Below are 20,595 nucleotides of genomic sequence, written 5' to 3' on the forward strand. Positions count from 1 at the left end.
TCGGGGCTCGGGCAGGTGGTCGCGGCGGCTCCGCGCGCTCGGCGCCCTGCCGGAGGGCGAGTGAAAGCGGCGCGGGGCCGGTGCCCTTCCCAAACGGCCGCCCGCTCCCAACAGAGGGCCCAGAAGGGGCTGCGCTGCGTCGCCGCCCGAGACCGCGACCCCCGGCGCCCGAAAACCGCCCCAGGTGAGCCGGGCCCGGGGCCTCCTGCGGGGGCCCGGGGCGCCCCTCCCGTCGCCCGCCAGCGCCCCCTCGGGGCCGGGGAGGCGGCCGCCGCCCGCAGGGGCCGGGGGCTCGGGAGGGGCGGGGGTCGCGGGCCTGGCGGCGGGCGCGGGGGAAGGGGGCAGGGGCCGCGCACGCGAGGCCCGGCGGCCGCCGCCGCGCCCTCGGGCTCCGACTCCGGCTCCGGCTCGGGCTCGCCATGGCTGCGGCGGCGCCGTGAGGAGGAGTCCGCGTCCTCCGTGGCGGCGGCGGCGGCCGGCTCCAGGCCGGGTTTTGGCGCCGCCCGCCTGCTGCCTCCTGGCGGCTCCTGAACTCCAGCCCCCTCTCTATCAGCCTCTCACTCCGTCTCAATATGTCTCAAGATGGCGGCCAATGTGGGATCGATGTTTCAATATTGGAAGCGCTTTGATTTACAGCAGCTGCAGGTCAGGCTTCTCCTCGCTCGGCCTCTCGCCCGGGGGTGGGGGCTGCGGGCGGTCGCGGCCTCCCCCGGGGCTCCGGGCTGCCCGGCCGCCGGGGGGCCGCGGCGGAGGGGAGGAGGGGGGTGCCGGGGAAAGCGGGGCCGAGTCGGGGATAAGTCCCTCTCGCTCCCCGGCCCCCATTGATAACTCGCTTGATCAGAAATTGATCCTCTTTGTTCAATTCATCGATCAGCCCAAGATGGCGCCGGGAGCCGCCGCCGCCACCGCTGCCCCCGGTGTCGGCCCCCACCCCGGGCGCCCCCCCGGCCCTGCGCCGCCGCCGCCACCGCCGCCGCCGCCGCCGCGGGACCGGGGAGGGGGCGGCCCCGGCGGTCCGCGGGGTGCGCGCGCGAGCGGGGAGCGGGCGGCGGGCGGCGGCGGCGGCGGGCGCTGCGCCGGGAGGGGGCTGCGGCCCGGCGGCGGCGCCCGGCCGCGCGCCCCGCGCCCCCTGCCCGCCGTATTCCCGGGGAAAGTTTGTGGGGAGTTGCTGTGGGGGTGAAGCGCCTGCCTCTCCAGGAGGAGCAGCCGCCGCCACTGCCGCCGGCGCGGCGGAGCTGGGGCTGGTGGCGCTGTGGTGCCGCCGGCTCGGGGGAGGGTCAGAGCGGCCACCGGCGGCGGCGGCGGCGCGGCCGGGCTCCGGCCAGGCGGGCGGGTGGCCGGGCGGGCGTCCGCGCTACCCGGCCGGCCCGGGCCCCGGCCGCGGCCCCCAGCCGCGGCCCCCGGCTGTCAGCGGGCGGGGACCGCGCCGCCGCTCCCCCGCCAGGCGTGGGGCGCCCAGCGCGGACCCCGGGGTTTGTTTACGTCCGGGCGGGTGCCCGGGGGCCACCCGCAGACCCCGCAGCCGCCCCGCTCTTTTGTGTGCCTGCAGGAGCGGCGCGGAGCCGGCCCCTCCGCGGCCGGGAACCCTGGTAGGGGCGCTTGGGGAAACTTGCTGGGGGCGGCGGGCGCCGCGCACGCGGAGCCCGGGTGTCGGGTGTCCCGGGGGCGCGGGTACGGGCGCCGGAGGAGGGCTGCAACTTTCCCCGAACGCAGGCCCGGCTCTGCGCCCGGTTGCACGGTCTGTCCGGGCCGGGGGCGCTTGCTCCCCGGCGCCTGTCCAGGCGGTCATCTCCCCGCGCCCAGGGGCTCCCGCGGACCCCAGTAAATATCCCACCCCCCCGCTTCTCTCTGATCCTCTCCTCCGAGGCCCTGTCCTCCCAGCAGGGCCCGCGGGGGGCAATGGACCGCGCGGCGGGTCCGCTTCGAAATGCCTACTCCGATCGGGTTCTCGAAACCAAAGCCCCCGGGGCCTCGCTGGACTGTGGTATACCGGGCCGTGGACCACGCGCCGAGCCCCGGGCGCCGAGGGGGCATCGTGCTGGGGCTCCACATCCGGCGCCCGAGCCGCAGGCGTGCCCAGGGGGCGCGTTCCTGCCTGCCAACCCCCACCCAGGGGAGCGGCGCGTCCTCGGGGTCCGCCCGGGACCTGCCAGCTCCGCGCTCGCGGCGCCGGGACGGCCCCGGGACTCTGCCAGGTGGATGTTGTGCGTAGCCGGAGCCAAGTTGAAGGTGAGCGGCGTGTGGGCCAGAAACTCCGCGAGCGCTGGCGGTGGTGTTGGGGGGGTGTCTGCGTCTTAGAGACCCTGGGCGGCCTGGCGCTCCGGGGCGGGGGTGTGGGCCCTCGGCGTCCCGGGGGGACGGCTGTTGCTCCCAACTCAAAGGTGTGCTTGAAGGTAAACTTGGCCTAACTTTCCTAACCCGGAGGACTGGTGATAGTGACCTACAGTACTTTTAGGAGGAAAGCAAATGAACTCCAGATGCGGGCTTGTATGAAGTGAGGCGGATTGGATTAAAATGTATATAAACGGAGTATGACAACTTTAATTGTGTGTGCTTGTTTCCTGCTCTGCCTACGTAAGAGCGGTAAAGCAGACTCATAGTCGTTATGAAATTTCTTCAGATTTCTCACTTAACTAGCAAGAAGACTATGTGAAATATGTATTTCCGATAAGATTAAAACTTAAAGGAGTTCGTGTTTATTGACTAAAATAGATTACTCCAAAGTGTCTATTGTGTAAATTTGATTCCTGAATGTAATGAACACAGCTGAATGGCATTTTTGATAAATTGGTCTACCCTGTTTTAGTAAAAATAGCTCCCTTTTACCATAATTTAATTCCTGAGCTTACTGTAAAACCCGTTGTGGAGTTTTAGGAGACAAACCTTAATATTTTTTTTTCTTGTCTTCCTAAACGTGACATTCTAGCTTAACACCAATGCGGTTTCTTCTTGAAGCATCCTGGCAAAACTGCCTGGGAGGTGGATTTGGTTTCTAGGGAGTTATCATATGAACTCGTTGACCCCGTTCCCCCCCACCTTGGTGATTAGCTAGTTCTTCAGGGTAGCATGGTTAACTGTAACTTTACTGAAAAGTTTCCCTATCAGTTCATGTGAATGCGCTTTCAGATGTTCATCCTGAATCTTATTCTTTGAGCATCGTTTTTTTACTGAGCAGCCATTGGCTTTTGGTGATAGATAAGGACTTGGCCTTCGATGATTTCCTATTGCCGCTTCATCGCCTGTTTGAAAACCTTCATTGCCTGTGGAACGCCCAAGTTCCAGGAGAAGGCTAAACTAGTTCTTTCTCTGGGCCCTGAAGAGGCCTTTTGAAATGATATCTAGTTTAGCGTCACCTCTATTCTCAGACAGTAAGTGAGCCAGTGGGACTGCAGTTTGAGAAGAGAGAATTCATTAGTTTCAGACTCTTCTCATCTTTCCAGAGCCCCTTACACCGAGATCGGGTTGCCTGCAGAGCCCAGCGAGGGTTGTGGTAAAGAGGCTGGGTCTCGGAGGGTCCAGGTGAGTTGAGGCAATTGTGCCCCTGGCCACAATGCGGGGAGCCCCTGGCCACAATGCGGGGAGCCGGGGCAGAGTTCCGGGCCCTCTGCTCGGTCTGACTTGAAGCTGCCTTGGGCTGTGCAGTGAGTGCCCAGGAAGAGAGTTTCTGAAGACTGAGCTCTATTTTGTTTCCTTTTTAGTCCCAAAGTCTTGTTGGTATGGGAATTTCAGTGATCTGGCCTTGTTAAGACTAGTTGGACAAGTTTTTATCCTATCCCAGACTTGTAAAAACCAGGATTTTTTTTTTTTAATAAGAAAACCACTATTGTATAAATTTGTCTTTTAAATACACGTTTGGAAAGAGGACACTTTCTAAAATGAGCTCATGTAACTCTGTATGTTAGGGTAGCTTTTTGCCAGTGCCTGGCTAGGGCGTTCGTTATTCCTCCGTGGTGACTAGCCTTTCCCTTTAAGGAACCTCTGCAAAAGTAACCTTTAAATGTTTTCCTCTTTTTCAAAATAAGAAAACAATTTCATTTTTGCTGCAAGTCCATTTTCTGGTTGCTTTTATTTTGTTTTCTCCTGTTAAGGAAGTGTGTATGTTACCAGCCCTCCAGAACTCTTCCCTCTAGGAAGTATATTATTTTGATTAAAATATGTATCTCATCTAGGACCCTTTATAAAATAATGAGTAAACAAATGGAGGGGTTCCACACAACTGCTGTTTTTGTTTTCTTGGTTCTCTTAATATCATTGTCTTTGAGATTGAGTGTGGGAAGGGGGTCATTATCAGTTGATTAAAGTTTTTTTTTTCTTTTTCTTTTATACAAAACTATGTGTAGGGTTTTTTTTTTGGGTTTTTGTTTTGCCTTTTTTTTTTTTTTTTTTTTTAAGGTGTAAGTCAGTGAAGGGGTTGAGTTACGCAGCACCTCCTGGGCAGTTGGGTCCATAGAGGCCCTCTTCTGCTTCCCCAATTTCACCCATCTCCTGCCAGTAGTTAGTGACATGAAACGGACAGATTGCTAGTCCCCTCAGGAATGACTCTCTCCTAATCCACTGAGCTAACCTTAAAATTAAAAATACTGTCTGGTGAGCTGATGGAGCCCAAGGCCTTTAGTGGCTGTTGAAGAAGTTCTCTGCCCTGTTGTATGCAATTCAGACGAACCCACTAGGGTTCATGCGGGGCCGGGGGGGGGGTGGTGTGGAGGGGGGGATGTCCCTGTGCAGAAGCACCAGGCTGTGCTTGGAGACCCTCCACTCCGAGTCTACCTGGAGCAGTCAGCAGTCTAAACTGCTGCTGAGGCTGTGCTCATATTCTGTGTCTTAGGAGAGAAAACAGGGCTCCAAGTAGAAAATCCATGTGCCTTTCAGCTCCTTTATAAAAGCACAAGGAACATCCTCAGTGAAAGGAAGGAAGGACAAATTTGTTAGAGGAAAAGTTGTACATTTTTAAAAAGAGAAATTCATCGTGTGAAAAATCCTGCAGAGCTAAGCCGGATTCCTACCTGTGCTTCCGTCTTTCTCAGGTCACACGTTTGGCTTCATGTAAGTGTCACATATTTAAGACAGCTATATCTGATGGACTGTAACATAAATGCTGACTAAAAGTTACTATAAACATTAAATATACAGGATCATATATTTTTAGAAATTATTTAAAAACCTATTTAACATATTATACATACATTATATATATATAGTAGCTTTCCCTATGAAAGTTCTGATTTTTACAAGTAATTGTCAAAGATAGAAATTCGTGTATTTCATCCTGTTGTTTTGTCTGGAGCTCTGCATTATGGCTGCAGAGAGATAGTTTTGGTTTCAGCTGAAATTCCCCTGCCTCTGATTGTCTAAACCAGACCCTTAATCTTATTTTAACATACTTAAAATGTTCAGAAAACCCGGAAGAATTGTTTTGTATAAGTAGCAAGTGAATGTGGTTTAAACACTCAAGCAGTTCTGGTATCTAATTGGAAACAGGTGGAATTCTTGGAATCCTGTGTTTGAATCTTATTATAGCAGAGCACAGAGACACTCCTTACTTATGGCCATTCATTTTGTTGAAGCTGTTTGAAATGGGGCTCTGTGACCTCTCCCTGTGCCCCACTGCTGTTTACCTGATGTTCAGCTGTGCTGGGCGTTTTAGGGACGGGATACCTGTGTGTGCTTGGACACCCAAGAGAACTGTGCATGTGTGGATCACGGAGTGAAAGGGGAACTTTAATGGCATAATTAGACGAGCGATTTAATATCTGTATTATATAACTAATAGAGCAAAGAAATTTGTGATTTCTGATTTAATAAGCATTTGTTGACATGAGCATTTGGGTACCTTTTCTTATACCCTGATAAACATTTCAAATTCAGAAAGAAATTACTTTCCCTAAGTACATTTAGAGATGTAACCTTAAATAGCAACCAAACCAGACCAAACCAAACACCAGGTTAGGAGGATATTTCAGTAAAATGTTCACGGTGGGGCCCTCTGAATTGTCTCAGTCATTCTTTCTATTCTACTTTTCAAAGCCAGCTAATAGCCTTGGTTTTGCTTTATGTTTAAGAACCAAGTTTCGGTTGGTGTTTAGGTGCTGATTTGTGTCGAGCTGTCGGTTCTCACAGTCTTGGATTTGCTGAGCTGTAATCAGTCCTGCTTTTCGGCTCTCCTCTGAGAACGCTGGTAGAGGAGAACGGTCTTTGGCTGGGCAGGAGGTGTTCCTGCAGGGACTTACCTGGGATTGACGGGGTACCTGTGGCATAGCCTTCATTTGTACCATGGCTTGAAGCTGCTTTGAAGCACCTGGGCTAAGCACCTGGGATAATGTACCTGTGACTTAAAAAGTCTGTGCGCTACCCTGTTCATATAATGTGACATAGTTTGAAGGCGAACAGCTCTTCCTGAAAGACGTCTGATTTGTTGCAAACCCCATCAAGAACCTTTCCTTTGAAAAGTAAACAACTTTCTAATAAAAATAATTCTAATTCTTGCTGTAATTAAATTCTGATACGATGATGTTAGTGTGCAAAATAAATGTTGTCAGTTTCTTCATTTGAATCTGAAGGCCTTTCCTTAGGCAGGAGGCCCCGGGCAGGCAGCAGAATTTTTGTGTTTATTAGAGCCCTGGGCCTGGGGCAGCCGGGGAAGTTCTTCAAATGTATGATTGCTGGGATCCCTACGCAGAGGTTCCCCCCCCCCCCCCGCCCCATTCTCAGGAACACCATGGGACAGGTGACCGGAAAGGAGCAGGGTTGGGAGTGTTCAGTCCTTCCAAGAATTTATCCAACACTGCAGAGCCACTGGAAGAATAGGTAGGAGGTGCACGTGAAACTGACTAGATTCTGCTTCCTTCTTTGAGGCACTTGTGAAGTTGGGAACACCAGCTATGTGGTCCACACCTTTTATACAACACAAGAGGCCACAGCAGGGCCTACCCAGTCTTGCTTGTGGCCGACTCACTCAGCTGACAGTTGAAATCCTGGATGCTTTTGACTGTGATTTGTGAAGTTAATGTCGGGAGAAATTACCAGAACTCTCTCTGAAGCTTGTGCTCTCTTAGCATTACCCTGGGTATACCAGCCTGCGGCCGTTTTCTTAGACATCTTTCTCTTTGACTGTGTTTATCAAATAAGTTAAAGGAGTTAACATTTCTTTAAAAAGTTATGCATAGTGGTGTGGTGTCTTGAGTTTGGTTAAGGGAAAAACATATTGACAAATTAGCTCTTTCTTAAGTGAACATTGCGAAATTGTGAGAAATAGAATGCCATTCTTACTGTCATTAAAATTTTATTTGGGTGTTGACAGCTTTTTGCCAAATGTAAGGCGTTCAGATCCTGTCCACCCAGCTGTAAAAAACAAAAAACCCAACCAGCTCAAAAGCTTCTTTCCAATTTCCCCCCAAAAGCAAGATGGTCTTTCTTAATCACCAGGTCTCTTCCCCTAATAAATTGTTAACATTTTATTTTCTAACACAGTTTTATATTTTTAAGACCCAAAAGAATATGAACTCATTTTGGGCATCTTGGCTCAGTTGTTATTTTGGACCTGCAAGGGTCTTTGGTTTCTTGCCACCTTCCCTTGGATTTTTGGAGGCGAAATTGCTGTTTAGATCAAAATAATTTGATGTAAAGCTAGTAAGTGACACCAAAGGTAAATCCTTGTCTTGAAGAGCTGGAAGATGCAAATAGAGGCAAGGCCGGTGAGCTGCTGGCAAAGGAAGGGCCGCTTCGGAGCCGCGCTCAGCCTGGGTGCTGCCAGCCGAGTGCCTGCTGCCACCCTGCTTGCCACTTCTTGTCCCTCTCTGAGCTCCCGCCCTGCCAAGCCTGTCCCCTCCTTCGTGTGACAACTGTTGTTGTTGTTGTTTTTTTAAAAGTATTTGTGGAGCTCCATTATTTTGAGATTCTTGGAAGAAAGATACTATGTAAATGAAAATTAAAAATAAAATTCTTGCTGGAGGGGATTGTACATTCAATTTTTTGATTAGGTTTGGAAAAGATTTTTTTTCTCCTTACCCTGAAAATAAGAACATTCTGTTGCTCCTGTCACCGTTTTTGCTTCATTCGGAAAGGTGTGGCAGATAATGGTGAAACGCATCCTTTATTTTCTGTTTTTCACCATGATAGTTGCCCTAGAACTTGAACCCATGCGGTTCTGTGTACAGTGAATTCTTTGTTTCACATTGTTCTACTGTGCCCAGCTGCCCATAGGACACAAACCTTTTAAAGGGGAAAAAATTTTGGGTCATCACCGTGCAGAAGTTACAGCTAAAATACGTAGACCTGCAAATAAAATTCCACCTTCCCTTACCGTTCACACAGGAAGAGGTGGTGTAAGTTGTACGTTTTTGAAACAGAAAGCTGTGAGAATCAGAGGGTTCATGTAAACCAGTGTAGAAACCTCAGTTTACTGGAATCGCTTTGTTTCACTTGTACCTCGACTCGTTTACATAACACAGTGCGCTGTCACACCCGTCAGCCAAGTCGGAGACAGGTCAGGTTCAGAGTCATGCTTCTGCTCCACAGGCATGTGTGGGACCCAGCAGCCAGACGGGAAGCCCAGGCTGCTGCCAGAGCGCCCTGTCCAGGTGACGTGGTCTGCCAGGGACCTCAGGGGCAAGCGCAGAGGACCAGTGAGGCGGCCAGGGCCTGGCGAGCACTTACCTTGGAGAGCATGGCAGGAAGCTGTCACCTGGAGCCGACCATCCCTGGGGGTTGGGGGAGGGGGAGGGACACATGCTCTTCCCCCTATGGTTCCTCAACCCTGGCACCCCAATTTGTCAGCATTGATATGGGATTGGAAGAGGAAGGATATTGCCAGTTACGGTTGAATGTCATCGTCAGGAGGAGTAAGAAGTGGTTTGTGGTGATTGTTTCACGTTGCTCTGTGTTGGTGTGTAATTATGCTGTCATTTTAAGACACACTGATACTTTAATAAATCTTGTGTGTGCGTGTGCGCGCGCAGTTAGTTTCGAAGGCTGCTTGCGTGTGAGAGCCAAAGCTTCCTAACTACAAGAGCTGCGTGTAGCCTTTACTTGTTTGAAAATTGTCTGAAACGGGTCGCGATCCATTATGTATGTGGCTGCCAGATGAATCTTCCCAAATCATTGATTTCATCATGTCATTCCTCTCCTTAAAGACCCACAGTGGCTCACGTTGGCACAGAATGGCGGCCACATTCCTTAGGAGGCAGAGTTCCTGACGGCTGTCTCCACCCCGCCTAACCCTCCCCCCGCCCCCTCCCCGCTTAGGAGGATCCCAGATCCCCGGTCCACTGGGGAAACTCCTCCCTCTGCACATCTGAGTCTGTAGCCTAGTTTATGCACTTCTTCTTCATTTTCACCAACGCCAAGGGAGCCCCTGTGTGCCAGGCACTGTGATGCAGGGTGAGAGAGCCGCGGCTCCCCGCTGGAAGAGCGGGCAGCCTGCTATGGGCAGAGGTGCGCCGGGTGGCTGGGAGGCAGCCGTCACGGAGCATGCGCGTGGATCGGTGGAGGGCTGCAGAGGATGGGCGTCCAGAGCCGGGTGGAGTGGGCAGGGAAAGCGCCCAGAGGCCGGTAAAGCTTGAGCCGAGTTCTGTGCACCTGGGGAAGCGTGGGAGAGGGTGTGCCAGCAGAGCAGTTGGGGGGTGGCCGGTGGTCGCTGAGCTCTGGCTGTCTCCTTTGCTGTTTCTGATGGCCCCCACATAGCACCCACTGAGCTTCCCAGGCACGCACCTGCTGTTCACTCTGCCCTCTGCTGTGGCACCCACCAAAAATCTTGGCACCCAGCGAGTCCTGCTGCACGAGAACTGAGGGCGTCTTTTAGGGAGCAGTCCTGTGTATTTCTGATTTGGGACTCACTCAGCTAGTTAGTTTAAGAAAGCAAACGGAATTCTTCTTAGAATTGTGAAAGATAGGCAGGGTATATTAAAATGGCTGTGTTTTGAAAGCTACTGACAGATACACACTGATAGAACATGTATTTCTTTTTTTATTCCCGTTTATTAAACTCCTTCTTTGCAAAGTGACATATACGTTGGTTAAAATATACATAATTGTATTTGTGGCACATAACACAGAAAATTCACGTTTTTAAAAATAGAATCGGGCAGAACAATTCTTTGACAGAGATTTATTCTCTGACTCTGCTCACAACCTGAATGGGAGGAAACTTCCCCATGTGAATGGGGAAAGTTGGTATTGCAACGGTCAGGACTCCACCAATGCAAGAGAAAGCGAGTAGCAAGAAACACGAAGGCTTGGGGTCAGCGCTGGAGAAACGTCTCAGGCGTGCTCGGCCCCCAGAAGCTGTCCCGTGGGCCTGGGCAAAGGCTCCCGAGCAGCTCGTTTCACAGCAGTGGCCTTCATAGCCTGCATGCTTTCTCTGCTTCTTCATTTACAAAGAAAGTACCTAGGGTATTTTTGTAGGGGTGACGTCAGTGTCTGGCTGCATCAGCATTTGCATGGATTTGGGGAAGTGAGGGCTGCCAGGACCTCACCAAGGGGGGGCGCTGAGAGGAGCCACCGTCCCTGGGGTCCAGCCTGGGTGGCTGATGAGGGGGGCACGGCCTGGTGTCCAGAGGGACGGGGAGGAGGCAGTGGAAGAAGACACGCTCCTTTGTTGGGCTTTGTGGGTTTTGGGGGGAGTGGCGGGAATTCAGGGGCTGAGCCCTGGGAAAAAGGAGGGGTGAAGTGCAGTGGAGAGGTTTTGATGTTGAGTCTCCAAGGTGGGTTGAAGCCTGTGGAGGATCTGTTTGCGTTTTGGTTGGTGCTTGAGAGTTGGCCATCATTTGCGGTGGGGAGGGCTGAAGGATTAATCTGGTCCCCCCCGCTCCCACCTTGTGTCTTAACTTCCCTATTTCTGGAGCTGGGATTGCAGTGTTGCTTCAGGAAAAGGCAGAGAAGAGAAGGAAAGCATTGGATTCCTCTTATTGTAGCTGGTTTTATGTCCACTAGTGACAAGACAGATGCTTAAAAAAATTTTTTTATGCCATATATACATACATACATACATATATATATATATATATATATATATATATATATATATATATATATGGTATCAGCTCTCATTTCCTGAGTATTGACCCTGGGCAGGATCTGGTTTAGGCTGTTGATTTCTTTCCTGTCGTCCAAACCACAGTCCAGTGGAGGAGCTACGATCCGGGCTGGAAGGTGAGAAGCTGCGAGGAGAAGGTGGATGCCTGGGGCTGCCTCTGTCCCGTCCACACTTTCCCTGCCACCCCTGCTGTCCCTGAGAGGAGCTCTCCCTTGAAGTGGGGTCGTCGTGATGAGGCGACAGGGGGAGCAGAAGGGGTCCCCTGTCCACAAGCTGCCAGGGGTGAGCTTGGGGGTGGGTGAGTCACTGAATGTGAGCAGCTGGGGATTGAGTAGAGTTTCTGAGGTGCACATGAAGATACTTGGGTGACCGGTGGACAGACACTTCTGGCCAAGACCTCGCTGGATCCGAGACATTTTCTAGAGCCTCCCCTGCCCTGAGACTTCAGAGTCAGCTCCCAGCAATAGAGCTCCAAAGAGAATTATCTGAGAGAGAGTCCTTCCCCAGGCAGTGAGTACTCCCGTTAGCAAACTTTATCTTGATAGTAGGGGTACAGTTCCAGCGTTGGGCTGAACATAACCCTCCTTGTGTCACCTGCTGCCCTCAACGCCCCATCTGTGCACAGAGCAAATTTGTGGGAAGGTTTTGGGGAAATGGAAGGCAGGAGAGAGGCCTGATGGTGGGGCCTGGGCGGGAGGGAGGGAGGGAGGGAGGGAGGGAGCGAGCTGACTCAGGGGAGGCCAGGCACTGTCCAGCGGAACTGCCCTGAGCACTGGGCTGTGGAGCATGGGTCTCTAACCAAGACTGTTCTGTGACACACCTGGCCTGATGCTGGTGCTGGGGAGCAATTCGCTGTGAGATGCAAATATTCGGCCAAGACGAAACCGCCCCCCTCAGCCCCTGGGAATCTAGTTGCTTTAGCCACCGTAGTGATACTGGATTCAAATCCACTCATATCACCCGAAAAGCATCAACCACACAGGGTTTTGTTCCCAGTTGCAGGTGAAGGCGGTGCTGGGGTGTGTTCAGTAGGAGGCCGGCTCCGTAAGGGGTCTTCAGGTGGACATCCATCCCTTGATGAGAAGCCTGATCAGCTGACGCGCCTTACTTTCCTCAGGGAGTCCTCATGGAAAAGCTGAGCGTTCAGGCCACTCTGAATTCACATGATTATTCTGCAGGCCTGGTTTTTTGGAGATGATGCGACTTGTTTTGTAATGAAGTTGTACATTTAGTAAGAGAATATGCGCAAAGGTGCGCTGGTCTCAGAAATAATGCAGCGTGTTTGAGTGAGGGGGTTTGCAGTTTTGTTTGTTTTTTGAATGACTCATTCTTTTTCGTGGACTGTTGGGGCCTCTCATTCATTCATTTATTGAGCGGGTCTCCTGGTGCCCAGTGTCCGCACTGGATCCTGTTCAAGCCCCTGGGGTACCAAGAGGACTGAGCCCGCGGCCCCACTGGTCAGAACTGCAGGACACAGGGCATCCACAGGCATCAGGTTCAGGGCCGGGGGTGTCTGATGTGTGCGGAGGGCAGGACAGGGGCCTGGAAAGATGGGCCTGGGACATCGTGCTGCACTGACCTCCCCTGTGAGCCAGGCGCTGTTCCAGCACAGCCTTCTAGTGACCAGAGCAACAGGACGTCCCTGCCCTCAGGGAGCTTACGATCCAGCAGGGGAGACAGAAAGTAAACACAGAAGGAATAAGTACGTTACAGAGTGCAAGTACGTGCCCAGGGCCTGGGCCCAGACAGCCTCTGTGCAAAGCCCTGCTGAGTCAGTTCTGTGTTCTGAGGGCCCTGAGAGATGCTGCTTTTAAATGCGAGAGGGCCAATTCAGCACACAGATTTGTGTTTAGGAGGATTCTTCCAGAAGCTCCTTAGGACAGGCTGATCAGAGTGTGAGGGGGAGAGGTGGTGAGGGATGGAGCCGGGAGGGTAGGACGTCCTAGTCCAGTAAGGGGTGGAGAGGGACTGGGCCAGGAGAAAAGATGCCAGGCTGAGTGCTGGTGGCCGAGGGAGGAGGCGGCGCCCGGGTCCTGGCGTGTCCAGGGAGGCTGCTGGGGTCGTGGTGGCCGTGGCAGAGATGGGCCCAGTGAGTGGCATTTGGACAGGCCTTCTGGGGGAGAGGTGTCAGCTGAGGAGACTGGGGCTGGGGGAGGGGCTGGGAGCAGTGCCTGGAGGAAGGAGCGGTCTTCAGGTTCCGGTAGATGCTGAGCGGGCAGCAGGCCTGTGTCACCTGGTGCCTGGCGCTGGCCCTTCCAGAGGTGGCCCATGCACACGGCCGCTGGGCTGGGCCCCAGAGGTTGATTAAAAGCAGGTGGGGTGCCGTCCGCCCTACTTGAGCGTTGGGTGTGACCCAGACATGCATGGAGTCAGCCCGTCGTTTCTTTTATTCACCCCTATTTGCTTTTTGTCGGTAATCCTTTGTAATTCCCTAGTTTCATGGTGTAATTTTAATGGAATTAAACTTGAACACTTCAATTTGTAATTAATTACGTTCGGCTTCAATTACAATGGCTAATTATAGCGTGATACCTGGTGGCAAGTCAGGTACATCCTGCTGGCCTGTTCCTGTCTGCCAGCTATTGGGATGGCCACTCTCTGTCACCAGGGGTGCGGCTGCCTTTGGGGCTGCCCGGTGCCTCTGTCCCACCCCACCAGGGGCAGCTCCAGGACCTGTGAGGTGTGCAGCATGGGGGAGGTGCAGGGATGGGGGTGGTGGGTGGGGAGGCCTATTTTAGGACGCAAAGGCTCAAACTTGTTTTCAGGTCAGAGAGCTAGGAAAGCAAGTCTGGGGGAGGCCGCACGGGAGGAGCAGGGCACTACTGCGGGATTCCTCTGCTTACTCTGGGATATTGGAGGGAGGTCGCGCTTAAGTCAGGGCGAACACGGCCCGAAGAACGGGCAGGATGGTTTAGGGAGAAAGGAAAAGGTGCAAGAACCACCTTGGGGTGAGAGGAGGGGGTGCGGTGGAAGCCAGGTTTAAAAATGTCACTGTGGGAACTATTCCCAGGTGGCCAGTGTGCAGGGCTCTGGGACCAGGAAACCGCCTCAGCCCTCACGATGGAGCTTGTGTTTGTGGGCTTCCTCTTTGCATGTGATGGTGGTTTTATTTTGTGTTAGGAGGAGGGGGTCTTGCTGAGAAATCTGTACCCCGATCCACCGTTGCCCCCGAAGCTGGGCACTCCCATCTCCCGCTGATGGGGAGTCGCAGCCCTTCCCAGAACTGGGCTGGGGGGTGCATGTTCGCTCGAGGGCGCCATGGTGGGCCTCCCGCCCCTACCCGCACAGCCTGTCTCCAGACGCTCCTGCCATCCTGCTGTCCTCCAGGGAAGCTTCTTGGAATGGACTTTCAGCAGTGGTGCCCGCGGGTGGCATCCAGTGTCCAGTGGCCTGTTAATTTGAGAGGCTCAGGGCATTTTTTCAAAAGCTGATTCTTATATCTGAGACTAGGGAGGTTTTCCTGATGCTCATCTGTAAGTTTTCCAGCATTTCCCGTTGGGATCGTGCTGGCCAAGGGGCTGTGTCAGAAGCGCAAGCTGAGGCGGAGTTTTGAGTTAGGCCATGAGGGCCCCTAAGTGTCTTAGGGATTTCTGTTCTTTAAGGGAGAGTTAGTTTTACACTTCGGAGAGGGAGCGTGATGGCGCAGCACGTGCTTGGAAAACTTTTCCCCGTTGAACATGCTGCTTGCTGTCCTGGTGCACAGGGCAGCTCCCTGGACATGATGCCTGATACCTCTGCTCCATTACTTTTTAAGATAAAATTGATATAAAACTCACCATTTTAACCTTTTTAAAGTATACAATTCATTATTTTTTGGTATATTCACAATGTGGTGCAACCATCACCACAGTCTAATTCCAGAACGTTTCCAACACCCCATCGAGAACCCCATACCTGTCAGCAGTCACTCCTCACCTGCCCCACGTCCCCCAAGCTCTGTGTAACCTTTAATCTACTTCCTGTCTCTGTGGGTTTGTCTATTCTGGGTATTTCACGTATAAACGGAATCATACAGTATGTATGTGGCCCTTCGCGTCTGGCTTCTTTCACTCGCTGTGATGTTCTGCCGGTTCATCCACGTTGTAGCAGGTATCCCCACTTCGTTCTTTTTCATGGCTGAATAATATCCCATGGTGTGGATATACAACTTCTTGTTTGTGCTTTCATAAATTGATGGGCATTTGGATTGTTTCCACTTTGGGGCTAGTATGAAGAAGGCTGCTGTGAACAACTCTGTGTAAGTGTTTATGTGACCGTAGGTTTTCAGTTTTCTTAGGTATATACTTAAGAGTGGAGTTGCTGGGTGGTAGGTGGTGACTCTGCTTAGCGTTTTGAGTCTGTTCCTTTGTGGCTTCTTCTCTGTGACTCCTGTTTTCTCTGGGGGTGCTCATTTTAAGGTCCAGACTGTTCCATCTTAGCTCTGTTCTGTTCTGCTCTGGTCTTCCTCTTGACTCTTTCTCGGGTGCCTTACTGATGGGGATCGCCCCCCCGCCCCCTGGACCACTGTTACGTGCAGATGCATTGTGGAGAGGCTGGGAGCAGTTTGAATGAGAGCACACACTGTTGGCCGCCCCCCTCCCCTCATCTCTCCCCTCCCCGCCTTCCCTCCTTACTCACCAGCAAGGGGCCTCTCCCGTGGCCAAGTGTGCTGGTATTTCACTTCATTTTGGCCAGAGAGATGGGGACTGTCAGGCAGATTTGCTTATGGTGCTGCTGCTTTGATAAAAGCCAGGACAGACTGCCATTTTCTGCCTGTGAACACGCCTGCGGGAGAAGAGGCTGCCCAGGCCTGCTGCCATCATCTTAGCACCAAAGGGGGAAGCCCAGGATGACGGCAACCACGGAGGACGTGGAGCAGGGAGGTGGCGGGAACCTGGGCCCTGGCTCCTGCAGCCGCCCTCCCCCAGCTCTCTGTGATGCCAAACGAGCATTATAGCTGAAGTCCAGACCACAGAAAGCTTCTCCTGACTGCTTTGTCTGGGTGTGGACATGCAAGTCATGTTTTCTGAGATGCGCTGGTCCTGGCTGAAGGCAGACCTGAGGGTGTGAGAAGAAAGTGAGCGCTTGAAGCTCTCTTTTCTGATAGCAAGCAGAATCCCATTTGCCAAGCCAGATGTCCTTCAGTACTTTAGATCCAGCCGATAAAGCACTGAGCATTTAGAATGGTTAATATAAGTTAAGTACAGTTAGAAGCTGGTGTAAATTGTGAATGAAATTGACAGGTTCCATAAGTTACAGCAAAATACCAAATCTTCTTCAAGTAGAAGATGTATGTGTATCTCTGTGGTCTGTCAACCCAGACAGGTGTATCATCTTACCTCCTTGGAATAGAAATGAGGGGCTGCTATCAACCCAGTTCACTATAATTCTGAAAGTTTAGGGACATCTTGCCAGTTGTTTTATGTCAAAGATTGAAATCCTTAAGTCAAGTTGTAAGAACTTTAACGCTCTCATTTCTTTTTTTCTTTTTTTTTTTTTGCGGTACGCGGGCCTCTCACTGCCGTGGCCTCTCCCATTGCGGAGCACACAGGCTCCGGACGCGCAGGCTCAGCGGCCATGGTTCACGGGCCCAGCCGCTCCGCGGCATGCGGGATCCTCCCGGACCGGGGCACGAACCCGTGTCCCCTGCATCGGCAGGCGGACTCTCAACCACTGCGCCACCAGGGAAGCCCCAACGCTCTCATTGGGCAGGAAAGATCAAACCCCTATTTTCTGCCTGCCTTCAGGGCGTGTGTGTGTGTGTGTATATGTATGTGTCTTGTGTGTGCATGTGTACACACACGTGTCTCCCCCCACACGAGTTGCAGTAATCACTTCTCAGTTCACAGCACATCATGATTCATCTTACTAAATTTTTTCTCCTTTCTGCTCTATCCCCATTTCTAGTCTCCTCCTCTCCTCATTCTAACGTGTTTAGTATGCCTCTATACGGATGTATTCTTGTAAAGTATGTGGCCTGTTTTGTATGTATAAGTAGTTACAATTCTTAAGCGTGGCATCGTGCTATAAACCTTTCTCTCCTTCCCTTTCACTTCTCACTGTTTTTGAGCTCTGTCCATGTTACCCCCATAAATTTCATCATTCGTGAGACCTACATCGGATTCCACCTTAAGAATCCACTTGTCTTAGCTCAGGCTGCTAGAACAAAATACCACACGCAGGAGTGGGGGTGGGTTAAATAGCAGACATTTATTGCTCACAGTTCTGGAGGCTGGGAAGCCCAAGGTCAAGGTGCCTGCAGATTCAGTTCCTGAGGACAGCCCTCTCCCTAGCTTGCAGACAGCCATCTTGCTCTGTCCTCAACGTGATGAAGGGTCTTGAGAGAGAGTGAGTCTTTTCATAAGGACACTAATCCCGTCATGGGGATTCCACCCTCATGACCTCATCTAAACCTCCCAAAGGCCCCACCTCCAAACACCATCACATCGAGGGCTAGGACTTCAACATATGAATTTGGGGGACACACCATTCAGTCCCTAGCACCACTCTAGCTCACATGTCCACTTCCCTGGGGATGGCCCCCTTTGGTGGCCTCGGGCATCATTACACGTGTCTCCTAACAGATACCCAGGAGTAGGATTGCTGAGTCCCAGGGTGAAAAGTGTTCTTAATTTCACTGAGCACTACCAGCTTGCTCGCCAGAGCGCCGCACCATGCTTCTCTCCCACAGCCTCATTAGCGCTTCCTAGAGGCTTCTGCCTGATGGTTTGAAAGTGGCACTTCAGCGTTGTGATTTTTCTCTGATCACCGGTAAGTTTTCTACTTCTATAAACCTCATTTTATACTTGTTTAGGTTTTCAGATTTACTTTTTTGTAAATTGTCTCGTCATATATTTTGTCCCTTTTTTCTTTTTTAAAATGGTTTACCGTCCTTTTGTTGATTTGCAAGAGTTTCTTGTGTGTTTGCATGCTCACCCTGTGTTGGTTTTCATGTTTGTAAGCATATTCTCCCAGTCTTTCACTCGTTTTGTTCATTTGTCTGTAGTGTCCTTCAATAAACAGAAAAACCTAATTTTGATGAAGTCAAATCTATCAATTTTTCATTTCAGTCTTGAGAAAATCTTTCCCCACTCAAGATCTCAAAGATACTCATACTTGGACGGCCATAGAGATTCGTTTAGATTTTTAGGTTGGAGATGGCTTTTTTGTGTAAAATGTGAGATACTCAGTTTTTCCAGCACCGCCTGCCAAGTGGTCCAGTTTCCTACCCAGTGATTTGGGAAGTTACCTCCACTGTATGCCAAGTCCCCATATACACGTTGGGTATGTTTCTGGGTTGTTCTTTTGTTCCAAAACCCTATGTGTTTCTTCTTGCACTGGTGCCACACCGTTTTAATTTCGTGGCTTTATACATGTTTTACTTTCTGATCAGGTGAATTTGATCTTTGCTTTTCTCTTTCAAAATATCTTGGCTCCTCAAGGTCTGTTATACTTTTGTGCCCATTTCTATCAAGTTCCCCTTAAGTTCTGCTGGAGTTATATTGGATTTGGATCAAATATACAGATTAATCTGGGAGAGAATTAAGAACTTTCAAGTTGTCCCGTGACCGAGAATATTTCTCCATCTGCTTAGGTCTTTCTCCAGAAAGGTTTTGAGCCTTCGTCATTAGGTTAATTCCTAGTTCTGTACAGTTTCTGTAGTATTGCGAACAGTGACTTTTTTTATTCTTAAATTTTTTTCTGATTGGTTATTGTGGTGTGGAGGAAAACATCTGTTTTTGTTCACTGATTTTGAAACTGGCCAGCTTGCTGAATCTCTCATTGGTTTTACTAAAAGTTCACTTGAATCTGTTGCATTTCTCTGGGGACGATATCACATGCAAAAAAATGACACTTTTGTTTGTCCCATTCCTGCGACTCCTTATACCAGAGTGACTTGTATTGTCAGCTGGAACCCAAGGACTCTGTTGCAGAGTGGTGATGGGGCTTTGCCTCTTCTTTCCTAGTCTGAGAATGTGTGTAATGGAGATTTTTGATAGCAGCTTTAATCGGGTTAAGGAACTACAGGACTCCATTGTCTCCACTTTCTGAGAGCTTTCATCATAAATAGGTGTTGACCTTTTCCTTTCAGTCTATTCATGTCTGGGTGATTTTTATCCCTCAGTCCATGAATGTGGTAAATTACAGTGATTGATGCTCTGATGTTAAAGCATCCGTTGCGTTGTTTGATCAACCCTTCTTTGTCTTGTATTTTAAAACATTGTTGGATTAGATGTGTAGTTGTCACATCTGTGTTATTAAATAAAATTGGCCTACAATTTTCTTATTCTTATCTGGTTGGAATTGAGGTTATGCTGGTCTCATAAAATGGGTTAAAATGGTTTTGGAACCATCTGTATAAGATGAAGATGATCTGTATCTGAAATCTGATAGGGCTCACCTGTAAAACCGTGGGACCTGAGCCTGAGAGTGTGCTGGGAGACATTTATCATTTTATTTTCCTTGTTATTAGTCTATCTGAGTTTTCTGTCCATGGACTGATTTTGGCATTTTGCAATTTTCTAGACGTGTATCCATTTCATCTAGGCTTTAAGTTTTATTCTTGTGTGATTGTTCATAGTATTTCCATTATTTTTGTAAATCTGTTTTTCGGCTCTTGCTACTTCATTTTTCTTTCTGCATCTGTATTTCTGAATTTGTCTAAAACTTGTTTATTTTCAGGCTCATGTAGAGTTTTGTTCATCTTACTAATGTTTAAAGAAAACCCAGCTTTTGCTCTTTTTAACCTCTTCGTCTCTATTTTTTGTTTACGTGGCTGACTTCTCACCTTTATTTCGCTCTTGTCTCTTTGAGGTCACGCTCTTTTCCTAACTTCTTTTTTTGAAGGCTCAGCCTTTTAATTTGACTTCTTTCTCATTTTCTGATAAATATATTCAAAGCTGTAACATTTCTTCTAAGTATTACTTTAGTGGTGGTCCACAAATTTTGACCTGTAGTGCTTTCATTTTTATTCACTTTGTAATTTTGTATTTATTTTGTAATTTCCATTATAATTTCCTTTTTAACCGAAAGGTTATTTAATAGCGTCCATCTTTTAGAGTTTTGACATTTTTCTTTAATAACTTTTCTTATGCTGTTGATGTCTGTTTTTATTGCATATGGTCAGAGAATATAGTTAACGTGACACTGACTCCCTTGGAGCATGTAAGAGAACTTTGGGTGCATTTACACAGAGTGTGTTTTTGTGAATGTTCCACATGTGCTCAAAAATAATGTGTTTTTTGTTTGGGGATACATTTTTCCCTATATTATTTTGAGCTTTTTCATGTTACTTAATTCTTCCGTATCTTAGTTTTTTCCTTATAGTTTTGACAGCTGTCATGTTATATTATGTTAAGGCTATATTGTTAGGTGCACATATGATTATTATCTTTATATCTTCCTAATTAATTGTTCCCTTTTCTGGTGTGTAGGTACTCTTCATCCTTTATGATGTTTTTCACCTTAAATTCTATTTGTTTTGATGTTAAAATTATTCTCCTTTTTGTTTGTTTTTTCCTTTGTTTTTAGTTTCTGTTTGCCCGATAAAGCTCCTTCGCTTTCATTGTTTCCAATCTTTCCATGTC

General features: G+C 50.1%; 1 protein-coding gene across 12 annotated transcripts in view; it reads left to right on the plus strand.

Moving 5' to 3' along the window:
- Positions 1-501: 501 nt before the first annotated feature.
- CUX1 (cut like homeobox 1) overlaps positions 502-20,595 on the plus strand; it is a gene marked incomplete at its 3' end in the record, with an annotated part of 372,121 nt that continues 352,027 nt past the window's right edge. For 6 of the 12 annotated variants that reach the window (XM_082670227.1, XM_082670228.1, XM_082670231.1 and 3 more), the window contains exon 1: positions 502-645. In XM_082670227.1, the coding sequence (XP_082526353.1) occupies positions 583-645 (63 nt within the window). In that variant the 5' untranslated portion in view covers positions 502-582. Of the gene's footprint in view, positions 646-1,708; positions 2,230-20,595 lie in introns of those variants that run through there. The other 6 variants (XM_082670225.1, XM_082670229.1, XM_082670233.1 and 3 more) reach the window with 3 other exon arrangements.

The sequence above is a fragment of the Grampus griseus genome, assembly GCF_964374135.1.
Source record: "Grampus griseus genome assembly, chromosome: 14".
Lineage (NCBI taxonomy): Eukaryota > Metazoa > Chordata > Mammalia > Artiodactyla > Delphinidae > Grampus > Grampus griseus.